Source organism: Procambarus clarkii, chromosome 25 (assembly GCF_040958095.1).
Source record: "Procambarus clarkii isolate CNS0578487 chromosome 25, FALCON_Pclarkii_2.0, whole genome shotgun sequence".
Lineage (NCBI taxonomy): Eukaryota > Metazoa > Arthropoda > Malacostraca > Decapoda > Cambaridae > Procambarus > Procambarus clarkii.
Window position 1 is genome coordinate 10,855,963 of NC_091174.1, and position 24,666 is coordinate 10,880,628.

Below are 24,666 nucleotides of genomic sequence, written 5' to 3' on the forward strand. Positions count from 1 at the left end.
CTGCTTAATGCATTCCATTTGTTAACTACTCTGACACTGAAACAATTATTTCTTATGTCTCTGTGGCTCATTTGGGTACTCAGTCTCCACCTGTGTCCCTTTGTTCGTGTTCCGCTAATGCTAAATAGTTTGTCTTTGTCCACCCTGTCAATTCCTTTGAGATTTTTGTACGTGGTGATCATGTCTCCCCTAACTCTTTTGTCTTCCAGGGACGTGAGATTTAATTCCCATAACCTTTTCTCGTAACTCATACCTCTCAGCTCTGGGACTAGTCTGGTGGCATACCTCTGAATCTTCTCTAACTTTGAATGGAGAGTGGGTGTGGGGAGTAGAGAGTGGATGTGGGGAGTAGAGAGTGGATGTGTGGACTGGAGAGTTGATGTGTGGAGTAGAGAGTGGAAGTGTGGAGTAGAGATTGGTTGTGTGGGAAGTAAGGAAGGGTGTAGGAAATGGAGAGTGAGTGAGGGTAGGCGTGCCGTCAGTGCAGTTACTCCAAAACCTCTATGTTAAGTAAACATAGAAAATATAACATTTCGCACTATAATATTAGTAATGAACTAGAACGTGATTAAACATAATTTTACTATGAAATATGCTATTTTATTTGTAACGAAATCTGACAAAAATAGAAGCGGAGTTATCTAAAACCAAATATTCTTAAAATTATATAAATATATTAGAATTATATAATATTTTCTTGGTATAATAAACTCGGCTCGGCCTGGTAAACCAAATATACCCGTATAAATGAAATTAAACACTGTCCCTGACTTGATAAACGTGACCATCTTCCCTGAACAAAGTGATCTCGACACCACAATACACAATGTTTAAGATGAATAGCTAACAAAAAAAGACTCATTACGATGAGGCACTTAGCGGAAAATGCAGATCTTGTACCCGAATGTATCAACGCTCAACAGTGTCAAGGGAGAAAAGTTCAAACCATGCTCAAATTTGACCTCCACTTCCCAGAGACACGTGTATCACTTTACCTGAAGTTTCAAATTAGGTTAGCGCGAGGTGGCATCGCATTATTATGGACAAACTTATCCTCTCTGTAATGTCTGGTACATTTCATGGTTCATTGCACAATTCTAACGTTCGTATTATGTTAATACAACGATTTTGTCGCAATAGTTGTTGATCTGACTAGAGTGATTTAAAAGCAATTGATTTTTACTACATCGTAAGAGGTAGACTAAAATTCGAAACGTCCTTTTCTGCGCATTTGAAGCATATGTTAGTTTGCTCAAATTAAAATTGGTCCTACTGTAATAACTAACTTTCTATACTCAGAACCTGGTAAATAGTACTTCTATTACTTCAATACTGATTTATCTGAAGATAACATTCATACATAACAATGTTTAATAGGAATAGCCTCGCATAATTTCATATGTTCACTGACTGTTCTTGCTTGATTGGACTATCGTCTGAATGACCGTTTACGAGGGAATAGCCTCGTCTCAATCCTTATTTGTGTGGGGCCAACAGCCTATTAATTCATGTTTACACGAGGTAAATAAAGTTTGTGAGAGGCATGTTTGACTTTACCTGTGCCAAAATGTCCGACGAGATTCTCTTTGCCTCTGCTAAATGCTCTCCTGCCGTCCAAGATGTGTTGATGAACGAGGTGAGAATAGTCTGAGCTACCTCATCCCTTTGTGTGTATTTTATACCTCTATAAACTTAATGGAATTGGAATTTGAACCACCCTCCACGACGAAAGCTGGTTCAACGACTCTGATAGTAACAAATGAACGTAGATAACATTAATCCAGCGTTGATTAAACGTCACTCAAGCACGTTTTGTCTGCTGGGTTAAAATGAGAATGTTAATTATTTGGAATATAATTTTTTAATCATGGCTACCAACTCTCGCATCGTCGCTCTCGGTACATCGGTGTAAGTTGTGTTAATAATTTTCAGTCACATTATTGAGACATTCTCTACATAGTGACTAATCATATCAATGACGTTCGTATATAGAGTGCAGTTAAGCTAAAATACAGAAAAAATGGTAGGCAGAAAATTTAAATGGAGATACAAGTGTCCGCATTTGACAGTTATTTTAGCGCCAAAGTTTAAAATTGGATGATACCAAACTTTATCCTCCAATCTTGCGCTAATATATAACATTTGTCACTCGAAGCTGTCAGGGGGAAAATATATGCGAATTCTAATGTAGCATTTGAGATAATGGATGAGTGACATTCAGGCAAGTACATATACAACAGTTTCCTTCACTTTTGGCAGGTGGAAGGAGACAGTTTGACGGTTATTCACTATGTCCCCTCTCAATCACTCAGTCCAACCACTTGGGCTGGTTAGTAAAACGACGGTCTCGCTTCGTGCAGGTCGGCGTTCAATCCCCAGTGTCCAAGTGGTTGGGCACCATTCCATCCCCCCATCCCATCCCAAGTCCTTATCCTGATCCCTTCCCAGTGCTATATAGTCATAATGGCTTGGCGTTTTTCCCGTTTTCTTGGCAATTCAATTCTCAATCACTCATGTTAAGGCAAACCCAGAATTAATTCAGTATTTAAAGCTACCAAACTAAACATACATTTTTTGTTATCTTTAAATCAAATTTACTGAAGAAAAAATATCTAATAAGCATGAGATCATTTTGAAACCCAATATACAAAAATCTAGTAAAATACGCTACAAGAATTTTCTTTTTTCCTAGTTCTAATTTCACACTGGAGCATCCTGGATGCAATTAGACCTCACGTAATTTGTTACTGAAACTGGCATAGGAATGTTACATTTTGAACAATGATCCTTACAATATATGCAGCAACCTTACCTCTGGAGCTACGGTATGAAATGTGTAACCATAAGCCGAGAGGATATTACGTGAGGCTATTACAGGAGGCCTGGTCGACGACCGGGCCGCGGGGACGCTAAGCCCCGGAAGCACCTCAAGGTAACCTCAAGGCAAGGTAAGCCTGTGAACTTAGCCCAATCCATCTAGCCAAAGTAGATCTCATTAGTCCAAGAATACGTACAAATCGCGTCTCGTAAATTCTACTTGAGCACCTCAATTTGGAAGCTGCCATCGATAAAGTCGAAATTTATGTGCACAGAGGACGGGTTACAGCCTCTCGGCTCTAGGTACAGTAGATTCTCATCTTATAAAGATAACCGTATAGATAGATAATTATCTAACTTTAATAATACAATGAAACGTGAAACTAATTTGAAATTTTCGCTTAAATATGAGGCTGTGTATTTAATGTGTTACTAGTAAGTAATAATAATAAAAAAATAAGTACAAAGTGATTGTGAGATTACATAAGATTGATATTATAACAATCTTGCAAAGATTGAACGGGGAATTGAGGGAATTGAATTAAGATTGAATTTTACACGCATAGCGTTTCGGACAGAACGTTATGAATCCTGAACCTCACCTAATGCGCCCCAAGAGGTCAAAGCTTATGACACCTAAGATGCATTTGGTGCCACAGGGAGTCAAACTACGACACATGAACCATAGCTCAGGTGTCATAAAGAGTGGTGCCTCTCTGGACCACGGTTGCCCTAATGCACTCCTCTATTACGTGAGGCTATTTATGCAAATTACGACCCTCTAAAGTGCCGGACACAGGCAAGAGGAAGGGTCGAGTGTAGCAATGAGGTCCTTTGACATAACAGCACTTAAGAGTGTAACTACGAAGAAACTCGTACGCCTTCGTTAATAAGAGAAATGCAATATAGCTTTACGCCTTCAAATATATATATATATTATCACATACAAACTATACTACAGCTCTTTGAAATACAACATTCACGACGTATGTATAATCAAAAATTCCTCATTCATGAAGGTAAACTCCAATCAGGGACGGTAATGTCAATTACATTCTTCAAATTTTATTTACTAACTAAACCAAGTGAATTATAATGAAATATGGATTTTATGCCTACTTTGTACCACACTACACCACAATGGCCAACTCTACCACCAAGCACAGACTAGGATATTACCAACTCAAACCAGACTTTACAATGGTCAACTCTACTCTCAGGCAAGGACTACGGTACAACAATACCAAACGAATTTACATAAGAACCCAACCAACACACACATGAAATGCAAGCGACGACGTTTTTAATAAGTCAAAAACTTGATAAGGGGGTCCGGGCACGGTTATTAAATCATCATTTCATGTGTGGGTTGGGATATTGGTTTTTAGCCATGTTATTGTGACTTATTCTTTGCAATCTACACCACATGTACCAACTGTTCTACCATCTAATGTATCACAAAACACTATAAACCACAATGGAGACTTCTACCAGCCAGTTTGGGGGTCCGGGTTTATAAAACTTCAACAAGACAACATTAACCAACTTCAGTACCTAGAATAGAACAAGCACTACCAACCACAATACTCCACTACCACCCAGTATAGGTACCAGGTACCACACCAGGTCTCTACCAGGTACCAGGAAGACCCTGCCAGGTGCTCACAGGTCTCTACTACACGTAAATACGGTACAGAAAGAACTAGATTACCTCCTCATCCTCGTTCTCCTGGTAATGAAGGGGAAAAAAGAAAATGGAAAATTATTGACACGCCTGAATATATATATGTTTCTACCAATTCGAAAACAGCATTACAAAATTTACTTATTGCCTGAGGGAGTGATGTCTAGTTCTTGGGCCCCGCCTCCTAGCCATATTGGGACCTACTGATTTTTAATCTCTCCAGACGCTCTATAGTAGCATGCTCTATCGTACCTGTTCATAATCTGATCAAACACAAAATAATATGACCAAATTAGTGAGTATAATAATTTGAAACTATAGATTTAAATATGAAAAGTACGAAACAAATCTTTTTCATCGTATGAGGGATTTGTTGTTGATGACTTATACTCTTTATTTCTCACTAAAATTCAGTACTGATCTTTTAAGTTAGCCCTTCACATAAATATTCCGTTTTCTCAAGCCACAACATTAAACAGAAAAAAATAATAATTTAATTTATAGATACCTAATAGAGTGAATTATTCGTAGGTACACACTGCATATTTATGTAAAGTCACTGACACGTAGAGCGTTTCAGGCATAAAAATTTAGTCATTTATATTTATTTAATAATTAATGAATAGTTTAATAATTTTATAGAGTAACAATACTCAACAAAGAACAATTTAACATAATCGAATTGTTGGAGGGATTTAGCAAATAATTTGCAATTTTTAAATGATACAGATAAAAGTTTAGTTTTTATGTATTTATTTAGAGCATATGTATTTATGTATTTAGAAACCAGTTTTATCAGAAGTACAGATAAAGTATAACCAAACCAGACATCAGAAAATGGAGAAACCACGACGTTTCGGTCCGTTCTGTGGATCTTTATCGAGTCGTTCCACAAGGAACCGAAACGTCATTTCTCCACTTTCTAATACCTGTTTCGGACATCATGTCTGCAGCCACGTTATAGTGACGCGTCACTATAACTGCAGCCACGTTATAGTGACGATATTTAATGTACAAAATAACGGCAAAATAGGTTTGTGTGTACAGTAGGATGAGGCTACGCGAGCAAACTCTGTACATAATGTGCAAATTTCTTAGTTTCTCTTTTTAAAGTGGTCGATAGACGTACAGTTTTTAATCTCACTTGGGAGGTCATTCCACAGTTTAGGACCCCTCGATTTGCATGGCATTTCTGCTTTTGGTTAAGTTTCAACTCTTGGAATGTTAAATAGAAAATTTCGTCTTGTGTGGGAGCAGCTTGGGCTCTGTTACAACATTGTAGGAAGCGTTTGAGAACAGGATTAGTATTGCAGTTCAAAGTTTTATAGATATAAAACACACTTGAGTGCGCCTGCCGTGATATTATGCTTAAAATATTGAAGAATTTCAGTAAGGGTGATGTGTGGTGCTATAATTAGAGGGTGTGTTAGGTGTTCGATTTGTGTTAACTAATGATAGAAGATAACTTAAGGTTGTAGATCCCCTACGCATAGATACCGTAGGTAAGATATGGATAGACTAGTGACTAATATAGTGTCACAACTGTTACCAAGGCAGAATGAGGTACGTAGTATCGGATTCTAGAGAGCAGAATGCTTGCTGTTAGAAACCCTTTTGTTACATTTCGTACATGGCAATGACAATTCTGGTTAATGCAGCTGTCAACATATACATCATCAATCCCTGCAGCTTTCCCCCCATTGACGCTATGTATTAACCTCTACCATACATACACCAGCTATCATACGACTATACATACATCATCTGTCATACGATCTTTCACTCTTCTCACATCAACAAATCCAATGATGTACACTCTAACACCAGGCCCTTCCATAACCCACCAGACTGTTAGAGTATTCTCTTCGCCTACGTCTTTTCCCATCTTCAAAATTCTCCCATGTCTATCATTCGTATTTCTTGTTACACTTCCTAGGACTGTTTCAGACCAAAGGGGACAAACCCTCTTCCGAGTAATTTCCTTGCGTTTTTCTTCCTTTTCAGGTGTTCTCGTGTGACTAACTTGTTCTCATAGTCAACTCATGTTTTCGTGCCTCCCTTTGTCTCCATAAAAACACCTGCTGCAGTTATCTGATCATTCCAACAAGCAGTTCCTCTCACATTCGTTTGCCTGTTTGTAATATCCAAACACCTTGGTATTCTTATGAAAGAATACCTTGGTATAACTAACCAAGCATTTCTTGAATACATGGCTCCGAGGTACATTACGACCACAATATCTCTACAAAATCACTATCAACTCCGTCTTCCTCCTCTTATCAGTTCCCTCGCCATATACGTGCTAATATTTTGCTTTCTAGATCCTTGAGAGGTATGACCACTATTGTCACTTACTCTCATAATCTTACACAACACCAGCAAGTGATTAGATACATTCTTCTCGCTGCTCGCGTCTTGCTTAAGCATATCTCTCTCTCTCTCTCTCTCTCTCTCTCTCTCTCTCTCTCTCTCTCTCTCTCTCTCTCTCTCTCTCTCTCAAGAAGAAATGCATTCTTTTACCAGTTACTTTTTACTATTTACTATGTATGTTTGGAAATATACATTAGTACTAGTAACACACAACTCTTCCATTTCATAAATTTTTCAGTGTACAACAATTATCATTTATTCCTGGGTACTTATTTGCCTATTATATGGGATTCTTGGGATATTTTCCCAATTTAATATTGAAATCTCCCATTACGATTATTCTATTGCTCTCAGGTATCAATCCGTCTCATTCTTCAAGTTACTCTATAAATTCTTCCTCATTCCTGGTTGATACCTGGTTGATGGGGTTCTGGGAGTTCTTCTACTCCCCAAGCCCGGCCCGAGGCCAGGCTTGACTTGTGAGCCTGGCCTTGAAGTGGATTCCCACTTCTATTGACAAAAATAATAGCCACCTTTACTCTCTCTCTCTCTCTCTCTCTCTCTCTCTCTCTCTCTCTCTCTCTCTCTCTCTCTCTCTCTCTCTCTCTCTCTCTCACACACACACATATACACACACACACACACACCCACACCCACACACACACACACACACACACACACACACACATACACACACACACACACACACACACACACACACACACACACACACATACACACACATACACACACACACATACACACACACATACACACACACACACACACACATACACACACATACACACACACACATACACACACATACACACACACACATACACACACACACACACACACACACACACATACACACACACACACACACACACACACACACACCAACCTGGCCTGCAGTAAGGACAACACTTCACTACCACTGCCTTTGTTCATTAACAGCTAATTAATCCATCCCATTTACTTTGATTAGTATAAAATGACTGGAGGATTAAATTTCATTACATTTTTTTCCCTTTTTATGGTTAAAATCTAATTAACAAGTAACTGTAGTACAGAATAAGACCATGTACAGTTTGGGCAACATGGAGCCATTTAGGAGGGAGAGAGAGAGAGAGGGAGAGAGAGAGAGGGAGAGAGAGAGAGGGAGAGAGAGAGAAAGTGGGAAAGAAAGAGGCAAAGAGAGAGAGGGAGAGAGGGAGAGGGAGAGCCAGACTAGACCATTCCATATTACAATTATACCTTTGTGGATTGACCTCATTAACTCTTGACAATTACGAGTTGGTCAATTAAGTGAGAGTAAGAGAGAGGGTGCGTCACTGTACGACAAGCTCTGTGATGGAATGTTGTTCACTCAACTTGAACGTGTTCCTTGCTCGCGGTGCGGGAATACCTCTACACACGCACTTCACAATGTTCACTTCAGCTATGCCGTATCTGTTTCCCAGATTATTGATGTTTGCAATAATCTTGCGAAGAAAAGACAGGCAGATACAGACATAAGAACATAAGAACAAAGGCAACTGCAGAAGGCCTGTTGGCCCATACGAGGCAGCTCCTATTTATAACCACCCAATCCCACCCATATACATGTCCAACCCATGCTTGAAACAATCGAGGGACCCCACCTCCACAATGTTACGCGGCAATTGGTTCCACAAATCAACAACCCTGTTACTGAACCAGTATTTACCCTCCGCCCAGACAGACAGAGACAGACAGACAGTACCGGACGTCAAGCTCTCCCCCGCCAACTCTCTGAGGAGGCCTAGTCGACCTCCAGATAATACCTTGAGATAAGAGCTTCCTAGCTAATGCGGCGCCCAAGTTAGTGTCTCCTGATTCAGTTTTCATGTTTACCTCTATTCCTTAACATCTCGAATGATAATCTCCCTTCCTCCTGATATCTCATTCTCCTCTATTTTTCTTCTAATGCCTCCTAGTTCCCAATTCTTGCCCTCCTGGTACGTATATGTTGTCTTTCATGTCTTCTATCGCCTTAATCCTCGACTCACCCTCTCTACCTCCTGCTTTATTTCTTCCACGGGTCTTATCTTCTGTTCTTTTCTTCCCAGTTCTCAAGGAGTGGAAGGTGTAATTCCTTCGTCCTCCTTCCTGGGCGCAATGCCCACCATCCTGTCACGCTTAAGCTTGGCGAACATGTCCTCTAGTCTCCCTGGGGACTCCCTACCAAGGCCTCGAAACCCGTTTTGACAAGTGACACGCCCTAATTTGCGCGCGTATCTCGGACACGCATTCACCATCTCTTGTTATGGGTATTAGTGGCTTTAGTATGTACTAGCGCTCTCTATAAAACCAACATTATGTTTGTAACTCATCTTCTATATATATATATATATATATATATATATATATATATATATATATATATATATATATATATATATATATATATATATATATATATATATGTACTTTTACCTGAATAAAAATTTGAATTTTGAATTTGAATTTTGAATTTGAATTTTGAATTTTGAATTTGAATTTCTTATCAACGACGATGCGATCGCTTTTCCTCAGGAAAAAGAATTCTCGTTTTCACCTAAATTTCGAAGTGAATTTAATTTTCACATAGAATCAGATCAATGCCACATTACTCCTACTTCATGAAGATATATCTTATTGCGTCATACTCGATATACTTAGCGACACTTTCTACCTCCCCCAACACTCAAAAGCCTCGCCACCTACACATTCAGTGGGGAGAGGGGATGGGTGCAGGTGGGCGGGAGCCAGTAGCACTGTACTCGGGGACTTATCACAGTGATGGATGACCAGCTATCCACTCCCTGTTCTAATATTTATGGTAATGAGGCAGCGGTGTGTTCATTATCAACCAGCCCCTTACTCTGCTTCCTCTCTCTCTCTCTCTCTCTCTCTCTCTCTCTCTCTCTCTCTCTCTCTCTCTCTCTCTCTCTCTCTCTGTCTCTCTCTCTCTCTCTCTCTCTGTGTCTCTCTCTCTCTCTCTCTGTGTCTCTCTCTCTCTCTCTCTCTCTCTCTCTCTCTCTCTCTCTCTCTCTCTCTCTCTCTCTCTCTCTTGGTTGTGGTATTCCCTTTCTCCGCCCATCCTAATCAGATGAAATCACTACAGTTCGTGTAACGTGGTGCGTTTTCTTTCGAACACACGGAACACCGCGCACCGTAACGCGCCGTAACGAACCGTAACGTACTGTAACGCACCTTAACGGACCGTAACGGACCGTAACACACCATAACGTACCGTGACGCACCGTAACGTACCGTGACGCACCGTAACGTACCGTAACGTTAGCTCTAGTACTGTAATTAGATCTTCAGGTTAATCAGATTTATGTTTAGGTAAATTAAAAGTAAACTAACTGACCACAAATGTACACTGCTTATTATATAACACCTTGGTCCAGTTCCAAGGATCCATTATATGACTATAACCTACTGTGAACACTGCTTAACCTCTTGTAAGGGGATATTAATAGGGTATTAAAAGTATCAACACAAGACAGAACACAAAACAATGGGTATAAATTGGATAAGTTTAGATTTAGGAAAGACCTGGGGTAAATACTGGTTCGGTAACAGGGTTGTTGATTTGTGGAGTCAATTACCGCGTAACATAATAGAAGTAGGATCCCTTGATTGTTTCAAGCGTAGGTTAGACATATATAGCTGAATGAAATTGGGTGGGTATTCATAGGAGCTGCCTCGTATGGGCCAATAGGCCTTCTGCATTACACACAGAAATCATAATAGCGTGATATATCAAATAAATAAATCCACATGGGCCGTGATGAGGGCTCGAACTTACGTCCATTCCCGGTTACACAAACCAGGAATTGCGTAAAACCCCGGTTTGTGTCTCGGAGAGACTGCGGGATCCGTGAGAGAGCAATCCCGGTTGCAATTCTTTTGATCATGTCGTGGCTCAGTCGATTAAGGGCCGTCTGAGATCATTCCGGACGTAGGTTCGAACCCTCATCACGGCCCTTGTGGATTTATTCATAGGCCTCCTACAGTTACCCTCATTCTCATGTTCTTAACTAATGTGAACTGTGAAAAGATTGATATGTTAAACACGTGTAAACTCGTGTTAATATCTTCCACGTGTAAATTTATATATATACATATATATATATATATATATATATATATATATATATATATATATATATATATATATATATATATATATATATATATATATATTAGTGTATTTTGCTAGCAGTCTTTCCTGTAGACATATATTATTAAATATGACCGAAAAAGTAAGATTAATAATTCTAACACGAATTTTCTCAATCTTTCGTACATTTCTTTTCACTGTTGGTGGTAATTACCACCAACAGTGAAAAGAAATGTACGAAAGATTGAGAAAATTCGTGTTAGAATTATTAATCTTACTTTTTCGGTCATATTTAATAATATATATATATATATATATATATATATATATATATATATATATATATATATATATATATATATATATATATATATATATATATATATCGTACCTAGTAGCCAGAACTCACTTCTCAGCCTACTATTCAAGGCCCGATTTGCCTAATAAGCCAAGTTTTCCTGAATTAATATATTTACTATAATTTTTTTCTTATGAAATAATAAAGCAACCCTTTTCTCTATGTATGAGGTCAATTTTTTTTTATTGGAGTTAAAATTAACGTAGATATATGACCGAACCTAACCAACCCTACCTAACCTAACCTAACCTATATTTATAGGTAAGGTTAGGTTAGGTAGCCAAAAAAAGCTAGGTTAGGTTAGGTTAGGTAGGTTAGGTAGACGAAAAAACATTAATTCATGAAAACTTGGCTTATTAGGCAAATCAGGCCTTGAATAGTAGGCTGAGAAGTGCGTTCTGGCTATTAGGTACGACATATATATATATATATATATATATATATATATATATATATATATATCGCCTGCGGTCTAGCGAATACAGATTTAGAACTTAATAGGTCCCAATAATTATTAGGACTTATAAGGGGGATTCTAGCGGTAAAGGATCTTTGCACGCTCTCTAGGTCAGCAATTTATTCGGCTCTGAATGGGGGTTGTTAGTGTACAACAATATTCCACCCTAGAGAGCACTAGTGTCTTGAAAAGTATCATGACTGGAATGGCATCCCTTGTTTGGAAGGTCCTTGCTACTCAACCTGTCATTTTGCCCTGTACCTATCGTAATTATGGTACATTGGTAGTTAGATAACTATTTCACACCATAGTTGGTCAGTAGCCAACCTAGTAAATATGCTACATATTTTTAAATATGTAGCGTATGTAGCATAAATATGTGTAAATAAGAGCTTAAAAGCTCAATGTTGCACGCACGAATAGGTGCATAAAAAAGGTAGATACAAGTAACGCGGCCAAAAGGCTTTTATATTGTTTCTATATTGTTTCCTTCGTAAGGTAATTGTGTGGCAGGATTGTACAAGAGTGTCTAGGATTGTACAAGAGTACAATCCTAGAGGCGGCCGGCCGCGTGGGGTTGCTGGCGCAGCGTCCGCCCCGCCCTCTCTAAGACGCTAAAGTGCACATTAAAACTTTACTACGGCCACAAGACACCGGAATAATGCAGCTACGGGTGGGCCGAGGTGTGGGCCGAGGGTGGGCCGAGGTGTGGGCCGAGGTGTGGGCCGAGGGTGGGCCGAGGTGTGGGCCGAGGGGGGAAGAGGAGCACGTATGCCACACTAAACTAGCTACAACTTTTCAAGTGGCACTCGCCCACACTTTAACACTTGGCATTCCATCCCTGTCTTTGGTGAGTTAGTGAGTCTCACACCACTCTCTCAGGTGCTGTGAGGCACCCCTCCCTCTCCCTCTCTCTCTCTCTCTCTCTCTCTCTCTCTCTCTCTCTCTCTCTCTCTCTCTCTCTCTCTCTCTCTCTCTCTCTCTCTCAGATACTATAAGGGGTCACAATTACCACATTTAAAATCAGACTATAAATGACTGATGAGAACCCACTAAAGTCAGCGGTGAATCAGAGGACAAACTGAACGGGCTACATGTTTGAGTTGCACCCGACCCACGGACCAACAGACGAACTACTAAACCTCAATTAAATACAATTAGAAGGCCAAGTTATGACCATCATCGCCATCACCTTCCCAACACAGAAGACGCTGTCAAACACCTTACATATATCCACTCCATATATCCATATATCCGCCAATATATCCACTCACCCACCGCTTGAGTGAGAGTTAAATGAGTAACACTTAGCGGGCCAGCCAGAAGAAGAACCCTGCGATATATATATATCAAATTCGAACGATACTAGACCGCTAAATTCTACCATTCGCTCCATATGGAAAAAAGGGTAACCCAGTACACTTGAATAGGTTCAGGCACACACTAGGACACCTCCACAGTCACCAGACCGGCGCTGGGCTACCATACACACGCAAGAGTTACCATACACACGCAAGAGCCACCACACACACGCAAGAGCTACCATACACACGCAAGAGTTACCATATACACGCAAGAGCTACAATACACACGCAAGAGCTACCATACACACGCAAGAGCTACAATACACACGCAAGAGCTACCATACACACGCAAGAGCTACCATACACACGCAAGAGCTACAATACACACGCAAGAGCCACCACACACACGCAAGAGCTACCATACACACGCAAGAGCTACCATACACACGCAAGAGCTACAATACACACGCAAGAGCTACCATACACACGCAAGAGCTACCATACTCACGCAAGATCTACCATACACACGCAAGAGTTACCATACACACGCAAGAGCTACAATACACACGCAAGAGCTACCATACACACGCAAGAGCTACCATACTCACGCAAGATCTACCATACACACGCAAGAGTTACCATACACACGCAAGAGCTACCATACTCACGCAAGAGCTACCATACTCACGCAAGATCTACCATACTCACGCAAGATCTACCATACACACGCAAGAGCTACAATACACACGCAAGAGCTACCATACACACGCAAGAGCCACCATACACACGAAAGAGCTACCATACTCACGCAAGATCTACCATACACACGCAAGAGTTACCATACACACGCAAGAGCTACCATACACACGCAAGAGCTACCATACTCACGCAAGATCTACCATACACACGCAAGAGTTACCATACACACGCAAGAGCTACAATACACACGCAAGAGCTACCATACACACGCAAGAGCCACCATACACACGCAAGAGCCACCATACACACGCAAGAGCCACCATACACACGCAAGAGCCACCATACACACGCAAGAGCCACCATACACACGCAAGAGCCACCATACACACGCAAGAGCCACCATACACACGCAAGAGCCACCATACACACAAAAGCTTACCATCAAGTATAATGTACTCAAAATACAACCCTTTTCCAAAACATGGCGCTTCCCTTTGCAGAATAAATGTCACTTTTAAATAACAGAATATGTATATAGCCCAACCATATGTACCTCCACTCAAAGATCTCGTTCACATTGATCCTCCTTCACTTTCTCAACAAACGCTAACTCCACAGAATATAAAAGGATGTAGAACCTGTCCAAGTGGACGCTAGAAATGGCTTCGATTCCATGTTGCAGGAGACTTATATGGAAGCTAGACTTTTCAAGTCCCTTCCCAAGGCTATCGACTGACTGATTTACTGGATGTAACGCATCAACATATCCTCCCTATCCATTCTCAAGTCGATTGTAAGAATGACTTGAGAATGGTCCAGGACGGACCGAAACGTCGTCGTCCCTTCACCTTCTAGTGTGTGGTCTGGTCAACATACTTCAGCCACGTTATCGTGACTCATCGCTTGCATATCCTTCCTATTCCTTAACCTAAGAAAGCCTCAAACATATGCTTGAACTGCTACAACATGGGGCATCCCCGCCACCGACCATTCACCAACTTCTTATCCCAAAATTGTGTTCCAAACTTTCCGCAATCCATTTCTTTTTCCACCAACCCACTGGGCGACAGAGCTTGATAGTTGCCGCCTATGGCGGCACGATACGATAACTTCAGGTCCCCTCCTCCCTATGCGAGTTATGATATCTTTTGTTTCCTCAGTAATCTACGGTGCGATAACATATGGGTCATCTACCAACCCACGATACGAGGGCTCGTATGGGTTCCCTACGATATATGATACAGCAGCTCGATATCCTCCCCCCCCCCCTTCCCTTTCCCTCTCATCAGCTGTACGATAGTTTATGCAAATAGGAACGATAGCTCTATTGACACCTATAGAGTTTATAAATACTTGTGTTTGTGCTTATCGCCTCAAAATAAAAGCCATGGCTGACGTCATCTGGAGGCCATATTGAAATTCCCAACGTTCAGTTCCACGTGAGGTGAAAATATTATTTTAATGTATTATAGAGAAGCTTTAGATAAAAATATGATGTATGTGTATAGAATAATCATATGTGAATTATTTAAATTATTTTAATCATACTTAATCACACATTTATATTGGCGAGAGGCAGCCTGATATATATATATATATATATATATATATATATATATATATATATATATATATATATATATATATATATATGTATATATATACATATATATATATATACATATATATTATATATATATATATATATATATATATATATATATATATATATATATATATATATATATATATATATATATATATATATATATATATATATATACATATATATATATATACATATATATTATATATATATATATATATATATATATATATATATATATATATATATATATATATATATATATATATATATATATATATATATAACTGAACCAATCCCACTCCAAACACTCCATTGTACAGCAACTGAATATATATTCAGTTATATATATTACTGAAAACTCCACACCCCGGAAGAGACTCGAACCCAGACAGCCAGGAGCACTATGCAACTAGCGTACATGGTACCTTAACCACTTGACCAACCGTGACCGTACAAAAGACATTGGTAGCATCTACAATCTGCATCTACAAGCAATGAGTCTTGTTTTCCTATATAGAAATATGTAGCCAGATATTAACTACATATTATATGTTGTCAATTGTATATATTACATATTAGAAAACAAATGATTATATCTTCATCACATAAGGCGTTAATACTTGATTAAATTAATATATTATATCATTAGACAAATAGATTTATTTGTTTAAACTACAACATTTGCACATTAATGTCTCTATCATTACACTGGTGTTTGATGGGCTTTAAAGTAGTGGAAAAAAACATATACAATATATATACATCACTGCAAGTCTTAATTGTATATATACAATCTGCGTTGTATATTTGAAGAAACTTTAAAATATGCTTCAAACAACTATGCTAAACTGACGATCAAACACTTTGTATACTGTAATAACCATGCTGTATATATGTATATCAGGTATTTTTATTAAGATCAAATAAAACATATTAAATAGGAAAATTATCTAGAATTACTACTGTAGTTAAGATGTCGTCTGATACTCCCTTTAATAAGTCATTAGTCATCCAAGATGACGCTCTGTTACTCAAGGAAATCGCAATAGCGTCGTTATCTACGAGAAAATCTTGAGAGTAGGATGAGGGGATCGAACCCTGGGTTAAGGCACGCGTCTGGGGGGTTATCTACTCCAAACACCATCGTCAAACATCTGCTCTACGTCAACTCAGGTCTTAATGAGAAACTCTGCACAAGAGCGTGAGAGGTCTTATTAAAGTCTTCAAGACGTCAATAAGGTGATCCCTGCGTAAGTGATGCAAAGTTAAAAGGAATTTTTCTTGCTCGACAATTAAGAGAAAAGAAGAGTTCGGCAAAATCCTGAAACCTTAGAACTCAAGAGACCGGCAGCCTTTGAAAAGAACGGGTTTCTTGGCGTAAAAAATGCCATAAACCTGTTTTAGCCGGTCAATTGAGGCTTTAAACAGCCTCACTAAACAGTAAACTTGGGGGAAACTTCGCAGCCTGTCTCGTAAACTTCGAAGACCTTACAGAATGCACCGTAAACTCCGAAAACCTCACAGAATGCCCCGTATACTTCGAAGACCTCACAGAATGCACCACAGACTTCGAAGACCTTACAGAATGCACCGTATACTTCGAAGACCTTACAGAATGCCCCGTATACTTCGAAGACCTTACAGAATGCACCGTAGACTTCGAAGACCTTACAGAATGCCCCGTATACTTCGAAGACCTCACAGAATGCCCCGTATACTTCGAAGACCTCACAGAATGCACCGTAAACTTCGAAGACCTTACAGAATGCACCGTAAACTCCGAAGACCTTACAGAATGCACCATAAACTCCGAAGACCTTACAAAATGGCCCGTATACTTCGAAGACCTTGCAGAATGCACCGCAGACTTCGAAGACCTTACAGAATGCACCGCAGACTTTGAAGACCTTACAGAATGCACCGTAAACTTCGAAGACCTCACAGAATGCACCGTATACATCGAAGACCTTACAGAATGCCCCGTATACTTTGAAGACCTTACAGAATGCACCGTATACATCGAAGACCTTACAGAATGCGCCGTATACTTCGAAGACCTTACAGAATGCCCCGTATACATCGAAGACCTTACAGAATGCCCCGTATACATCGAAGACCTTACAGAATGCCCCATAGACTTCGAAGACCTTACAGATTGCACCGTAAACTTCGAGGACCCTACAGAATGCACCGTCTACTTCGAAGACCTTACAGAATGCACCGCAGACTTCGAAGACCTTACAGAATGCACCGCAGACTTCGAAGACCTTACAGAATGCCCCGCAGACTTCGAAGACCTTACAGAATGCCCCGCAGACTTCGAAGACCTTGCAGAATGCACCGCAGACTTCGAAGACCTCACAGAATGCACCGTAAACTTGACTTCCACGCGTCACGTAAGATTAATCAGCCACACTCGTGATGAACACAGTGAAAGGTTCCACAGCTGGCTGTTGCTGAGTGCAAATGACGTACGTGTTAATGAAACTAGAATGAGAAGATGGTGGTGATTACGGCTAAGGGGGCTTCTTCCTCATTACTTCCCTTGACAGATGAAAGCCACACTCCATGATGAACCATTTTTTTACTTATTAAATACATATTTAGGTGTATTTTAATTCAATCTACTCACCTGTTTCCTAATGCAATCTACTCACCTGTTAATTAATCCAATCTACTCACCAGCTTCCTAATCCAGTCTACTCATCAGCATCCTAGTCCAATCTACACACCTGTTAACTAATCCAATCTACTCACCTGCTACCTAATATAACGTATTAAACTCTCACTATTTTTAAATGTAGTAAATCACTTGTGAATCTTAAAAAAAAAAGTTTGAACAATTATTTGTAAAAGATAGAGAATATAACTGAAATTAGGATTATTTATTTAACTAAATTGTAGCGTAAACCCATTTATAACTGCGTCGCATTTGTACGTTTTGAACATAGGCGTAACCCACTGCACGCAAGATGAATGTGAAATTGGCACTTATATATTTGTTAATGAGAATGAGCGCCTTTGGTTTTATATACGCATTAGTACGGTAAAAGTGCGCACACTATACGCCAGTCCCGGGCATAGACCTTACGCAGTTGAATTGATTCTTGCAGTGTTGCATGCAAGCGTATGATGCGTATGCCTCTCTTCCCCCCTCTCACTTGACCACAAAGCATTTACTATACCAAGAGCCGCTGTTAAGAGCTGTCTGGTTCTTAATTGAAATTGAAGGTGGTTCTTCAGGTAGTGTAATTCCCAGAGGTGTGATTATCAGTGCCCCGGGGTGCCAGGACCCAATTCAGGACTTGGGTGCCTACACTCGGCCCCCAGTATCAGATCTACACTCGGCCCTCAAGCACTAGACCCACACTCGACCCCCAAGCACCAGCCCCACACTCGGCCCTCAAGCACCAGCCCCACACTCGACCTCAAGCACCAGCCCGTACATTACCTGATTTAATTTACATAATCACAATCATTAAAGAAAATTACGTTGTCGGCGAGGACAATTAGGAGAGTGGATTGGGTAGTTCAACCATTAGTTTTGCACACACCTTTAAGCCACTCTGGCAGTTAATCACCCTAGACGGGACCATACTTTACTTTGGCTAAAAAAAATCTTATCCAACTGGCTTTCCTCTAAGCAATTAATCACTGTCGGTCACACGAAGAGCACAGGAAAGCGAAAAGGGTCAGGGAATGAAGAGAGAGAGAGAGAGAGAGAGAGAGAGAGAGAGAGAGAGAGAGAGAGAGAGAGAGAGAGAGAGAGAGAAAGGAGCAGGATAAAACAGTGCAAAGGAGGATGTTGCCTTTAGATAGAAGGAGGAAGACGGTGATATGGCGAAATAAAAAATAAAAACAGAGATTAGGGAGGAAACAAAGCAAGAGAGATAGAAGAGAAGAAGGAAGTGAGAGGGAGGAGAGGGCAGAAATACAGAGAGAGAGAGAGAGAAGGGTTTATGACCAAACGAGATTTGACCATTTTTTTCTTTCATTCCCCTCTTCTCCCCCCCCCCCCCCCCCTCCTCCTCTTACTCCTTTTCTCTCTCGCCTCTTTTCAGTGATATAAAATTATAAGTCTGTATTTGCTTTCACTCTCCCAGCACTCTCCCAGTCACTATTGCTTCTGAAAATCTTACATTTGTTGCTCCTTTTTGGGGAGATCTGTGGGAGCGCGCGCGCGCGTTCCACCGCTGCCTCAAGACGCCATCTCCTCATAGATCAAGTTTTGTGGCTAACTTCTCAAGTTGTGGCTGTCTTGGCCGACAACTTAGTGCATGAGTCGGTGGTGAAGCCTGTTTCTCTCTCTCTCCCTCTTTATCTCTCTCTCTCTCTCTCTCTCTCTCTCTCTCTCTCTCTCTCTCTCTCTCTCTCTCTCTCTACCTATTCCTCTCCAGCAACTCTCACTCCTGTACTATCCCTACGGCTCCTGTCGCTTCAGTGGACACATCTCTCACTGTCAACTTACCGGAACTTGGCTTGACACCTGGTGCACGGAAGGAGGGGAACCCGCCATGAGAGGCCCGAGCCCCAAGGAAAGGACAGAGAAGAGATTAAAGATGGCGTGAGAGAGAGAGAGAGAGAGAGAGAGAGAGAGAGAGAGAGAGAGAGAGAGAGAGAGAGAGAGAGAGAGAGAGAGAGAGAGAGAGAGAGAGAGAGAGAAGGGAAAGAGACGCAAGAAAGATGGAAGAGATGAAAGCTGAGTAGTGAAGGAAGAGGGAGGGAGGGGGCGAGAGAGAAAAGGAGTGGGGGGGGGGGAGGGGGGGGGGAAGGGGGGAGGCTTGTGCCGGGACTTCGAGACAACAGGAGTTGAACCACGATCCAAGTTCCAGATACAGCACGTAATACAGTAAGATTTATACTACAACACCCCAAGGCTACACCGCCACCAGTCAGGGGGGGACGAGGGGCTACACCCCCCACACCATCACAAGAACGGGTTCCTACCCTCCAGGGTTATCTTGAGATGATTTCGGGGGCTTAGTGTCCCCGCGGCCCGGTCCTCGGCCAGGCCTCCACCCCCAGGAAGCAGCCCGTGACAGCTGACTAACACCCAGGTACCTATTTTACTGCTAGGTAACAGGATGAGGGATAGATTGAGAGAGATAGAGATTGAGAGAGGGGGGGGGGTGGAGGGAAGGGAAAGGGAAGGGGGACAGGTACGAAAGGAAAGGCAGAACACCAGTACCAGGCAAACGACCCTCTTGGCATTGGTCAGCCCTTAATCACCTTCCATAATTACCCTTCCAGTTCACCACCACTCATCCCTGTTCCGTCCCCTCCCTTTTTCCCCTCCCCCCAACACCCTCCCCCACCCCTTCCACAACAACAAAAACCTCAGATAATCACAAGAGAGAGAAAAAATAAATCCTCAACCATCAACAAATACATTATTGTATCCTTAAAACCAAACCGGCCGTGTGATTTATCCGGCTACTTCCCCCCGGCCCCCCCCCCCGTCTAAACCATCTTGAACTATGCCTGAGTTGAGTTTTCCAACCATCTGAACCTCGTTACGTGAGTAATTGTATTTTGACTTCAAATTGCGCTTATTTGTGTATTCAGGAATACACCGTGTATTTTTATGATGGCTATAGATGTAGTACAATGATTTCACACACACACACACACACACACACACACACACACACACACACACACACACACACACACACACACACACACACACACACACACACATCAGATTCTTCAGGAATCTGTACACCAGTTGATTGACAGTTGAGAGGCGGGACCAAAGAGCCAAAGCTCAACCCCCGCAAGCACAATTAGGTGACAATTAGGTGAGTACACACACACACACACATACACACACACACACACACACACACACACACACACACACACACACACACACACACACACAGTCTATCAGTTAGCTTTCCGTATTAAATCTATTCCTACAAGAAAAACAAGCTATTCACACACACAATAACAGTGCAAGAACACATTACATTCTGACACAAAGTAAAAAAAAAAATAAAAATAAAAATAGAAAATTTCGTGAAACGCGAAACCAAATCCAAACCAAATCAAGTAAATAATAATAAAGCTTCATAAACTACAACAATAAAAACTCAATAAATAATAATAATAATGAAAATAATACTCAATAAAGCATGCTTTAAAAAGGAGGTACCAAGAGTGGGGGACTTTTGTTTTCAACAAACAATTAGCTTTTTTAACACAAGTGGAGAGACTGACCTTATCTCGGCTTTTACGCTTGTTTGAGGCTCTCTTCTTGGGAGACTTCCGGAGAGACGACTTGAAGGAGCCGCGGCGAGGTAGCTTAACGATCCAAGATGGCGGCACGATAATGCTTGTGTGGAGGCCTGGCCAGGGAGGAAAGTCAGCCCAATTAGCTAGTTTGGTGGGAATTACAGGTGGGGTTGGGGGTGAGGGGGGAGAGGGGGTGTTGGTGGGGGGTTCACATTGAGGGCCCAGAGCCCCCCCCCTCCATCACTCCCACCACCTTTGAGGTGCGTGAGAGAAGCCCTGAGATTACCACCTCTATAATTAACATATATTATTCACACGTCTCTGGTTCACTCGTTATCTTGCTGAGGATACCCGCCTCGCTACCACTACCACCACCACCACCACCACCACTCTTAGCACCAGCACCACCACCATATATATAACTAGTCCAACCTCTCCTCTCCTACGGGCTCACCATAGCCCGTGCTACTTGGAACTTTTTGTTGCAGGTAGCGAATCTTTAACAACAACAACAACTCTCCTCTCATAATGCACCACAATATTAACGACCATAACCACAACATCATAATTCCAGCCCTTCAGTAAAAAAAAAAAACACTCCACAACACCAACACTCCCCCGAGGCCAACACTCCCCCGAGGCCAACACTCCACAACACCAACACTCCCCCGAGGCCAACACTCCCCCGAGGCCAACACTCCACAACACCAACACTCCCCCGAGACCAACACTCCCCCGAGGCCAACACTCCCCCGAGGCCAACACTCCCCCGAGGCCAACACTCCCCCGAGGCCAACACTCCCCAACCGCATGTAGCGAGTAATCCTAACACTCGCTCCATTATCTCATTATCTTAATGGTGTAACTAATTAGCACTAACTACACAAGCTATAATCCTATCCCTAATTACAGGTAACAGTTCTCACATCCTCCTATCCTAGTAGAGAAAGGTGAGGGCGGTAGTTACCAAATATAAGGAGGCGATATGAGAATAAACGACTAGAGATAATATGAGAATAGCCCATCTTACGGGCTATTCATGCCCGTACCACCTCTTGGGTGGCTTAATCTTTATCAATCATCATCAATCGAATAAACGACAGTACAATTTCCAGTCAGGACTGTAGCACTCGGTGTAAGCAGTTCTAATTGTCTCCAAGATGCTACAGCTTTGACACAGAACAGGCAGCAGACTAGCACGAAGCAGTTACGCAAGCACTTACGAACCTGTACATCGTTTCTCAATCTTTGGCGCGGCTTTGTTTACCATTATTAAACAGTTAATGAGCTCCGAAGCACCAGGAGGCTGTTTATAACAATAACACAACCCGTTCTCGCAAATTCGTAAAGTCAATATTGACTTATTAACTACGTGCATAGGTGATATACTAAACATAATAGATACCCTTAAAAAGATTCATAGAAAACACCGACCTTACCTAACCTTGTAAGTATCTTAAGATAAGCATCTTATTGCTTCGTAATTACAGTTATTACTTAACCTATACCTATTATAGGTTAGGCAATAATTGTAATTACGAAGCAATAAGATGCTTATCTTAAGATACTAACAAGGTTAGGTAAGGTCGGTGTTTTCTATGAATCTTTTTAAGGGTATCTATTATGTTAAGTATGTCACCTATGCACATATTTAATAAGTCAATATTGACTTATTAAATTTGCGAGAACGGGTTGCAATAACAACAGTTGATTGGCAAGTTTTCATGCTTGTCAACTGTTTAATAAACGTAACCAAAGCCGTCAAAGATTGAGGAAAGATGTACACGTTCGTAAGTGCTTTCGTGAATCTGGCTCTAGGACCGCATTGAGCTACATCGCTCTCCCACAGAGAGCTCCGCGACTCCGGCCACACTCAGCTCTCTGCTCTGCTCTAAGCTCCGTCTCAATATCTATGACACTACTGTAATCAAGACTACTAAATAAATATGAAACTCACTTCAAACACTGTGTATCTAAACTACCCAACAACGTAACATAATCATTCGTTACACACAATAGGCCAGTTGGACTATTTGTTCAAACACTGTAATGTCAATCCTGACCTTAAAAGCTTCCTAGAAGGTTGTAACAGAACCCATGAGCACGAGAAACATTGGGCAGAGTTTCTTTCACCCTATGCCCCTGTTACCTAGCAGTAAATAGGTACCTGGGTGTTAGTCAGCTGTCACGGGCTGCTTCCTGGGGGTGGAGGCCTGGTCGAAGACCGGGCCGCGGGGACACTAAACCCCCGAAATCATCTCAAGATAATCTCAAGATAAACCACACCAGAAATAAATACAGTTTTGATATTCCAAGAGTACGACTTAATCAAACTAGAAATGCTCTACAAATCAAGGGACCCAGAATGTGGAATGACCTTCCCAATCACGTTAAAGACTGTACCTCTCTCTCAACCAGTTTAAGATAAAAACTAAGTACTACCTAATTAACTCCCTGTAACCTACCTCACCCCTAAATGTCAACCCATGTCTGCTATTTTAAACAATGCTCTTTGTTGACCAAATTGTATATTTGCTAGTTTTTCTGTCATGTTTCCCCCTTTTTTTTATTTTTATATTTTCTCAACACAATTTATACTTTAATCTCAATTAGTATTAAGTTTTTGTCTTCAGTGCTTTTCCTGCCCGAAACGCTTTAGGCTTTATAGTGGCTTTATAGTGGCTAAATAGTGGCTTTAGGCATTGTATGTACTAGCTCTATCTATAAATACATCAATATTTGTATCACACCTTGCATGTATGTACTTTACCTGAATAAACATTTGAATTTTGATTTGAATTTGAACAGCTTAAAAAAATGAATTTGAATTTGAATTTGATTTGAACAGCTTAAAAAAAACATTAAAATAGACATAACATTTTTGTAAATTACCTTTGCATTGTATATAGCTTAATAAGCCCAACCAAGTCTTTAACTTGTCATATGTAGGCCTATTATTTTAATCCTAGTTTAACGGAACGAGGCCTAACTCC

At 40.9% G+C, this 24,666-nt stretch overlaps 1 protein-coding gene across 15 annotated transcripts in view; it reads right to left on the minus strand.

Annotated features, from left to right (window-relative positions):
- The window catches only part of rdgA (retinal degeneration A), a 699,236-nt gene that overhangs the window by 46,526 nt on the left and 628,044 nt on the right, over positions 1-24,666 (minus strand). For 9 of the 15 annotated variants that reach the window (XM_069331304.1, XM_069331299.1, XM_069331298.1 and 6 more), the window contains 2 exons: positions 21,659-21,786; positions 4,529-4,546 (listed from right to left, as the gene is read on the minus strand). In XM_069331304.1, the coding sequence (XP_069187405.1) occupies positions 4,529-4,546; positions 21,659-21,786 (146 nt within the window). The remainder of the gene's footprint in view (positions 1-4,528; positions 4,547-21,658; positions 21,787-24,666) is intronic. The other 6 variants (XM_069331300.1, XM_069331301.1, XM_069331297.1 and 3 more) reach the window with 1 other exon arrangement.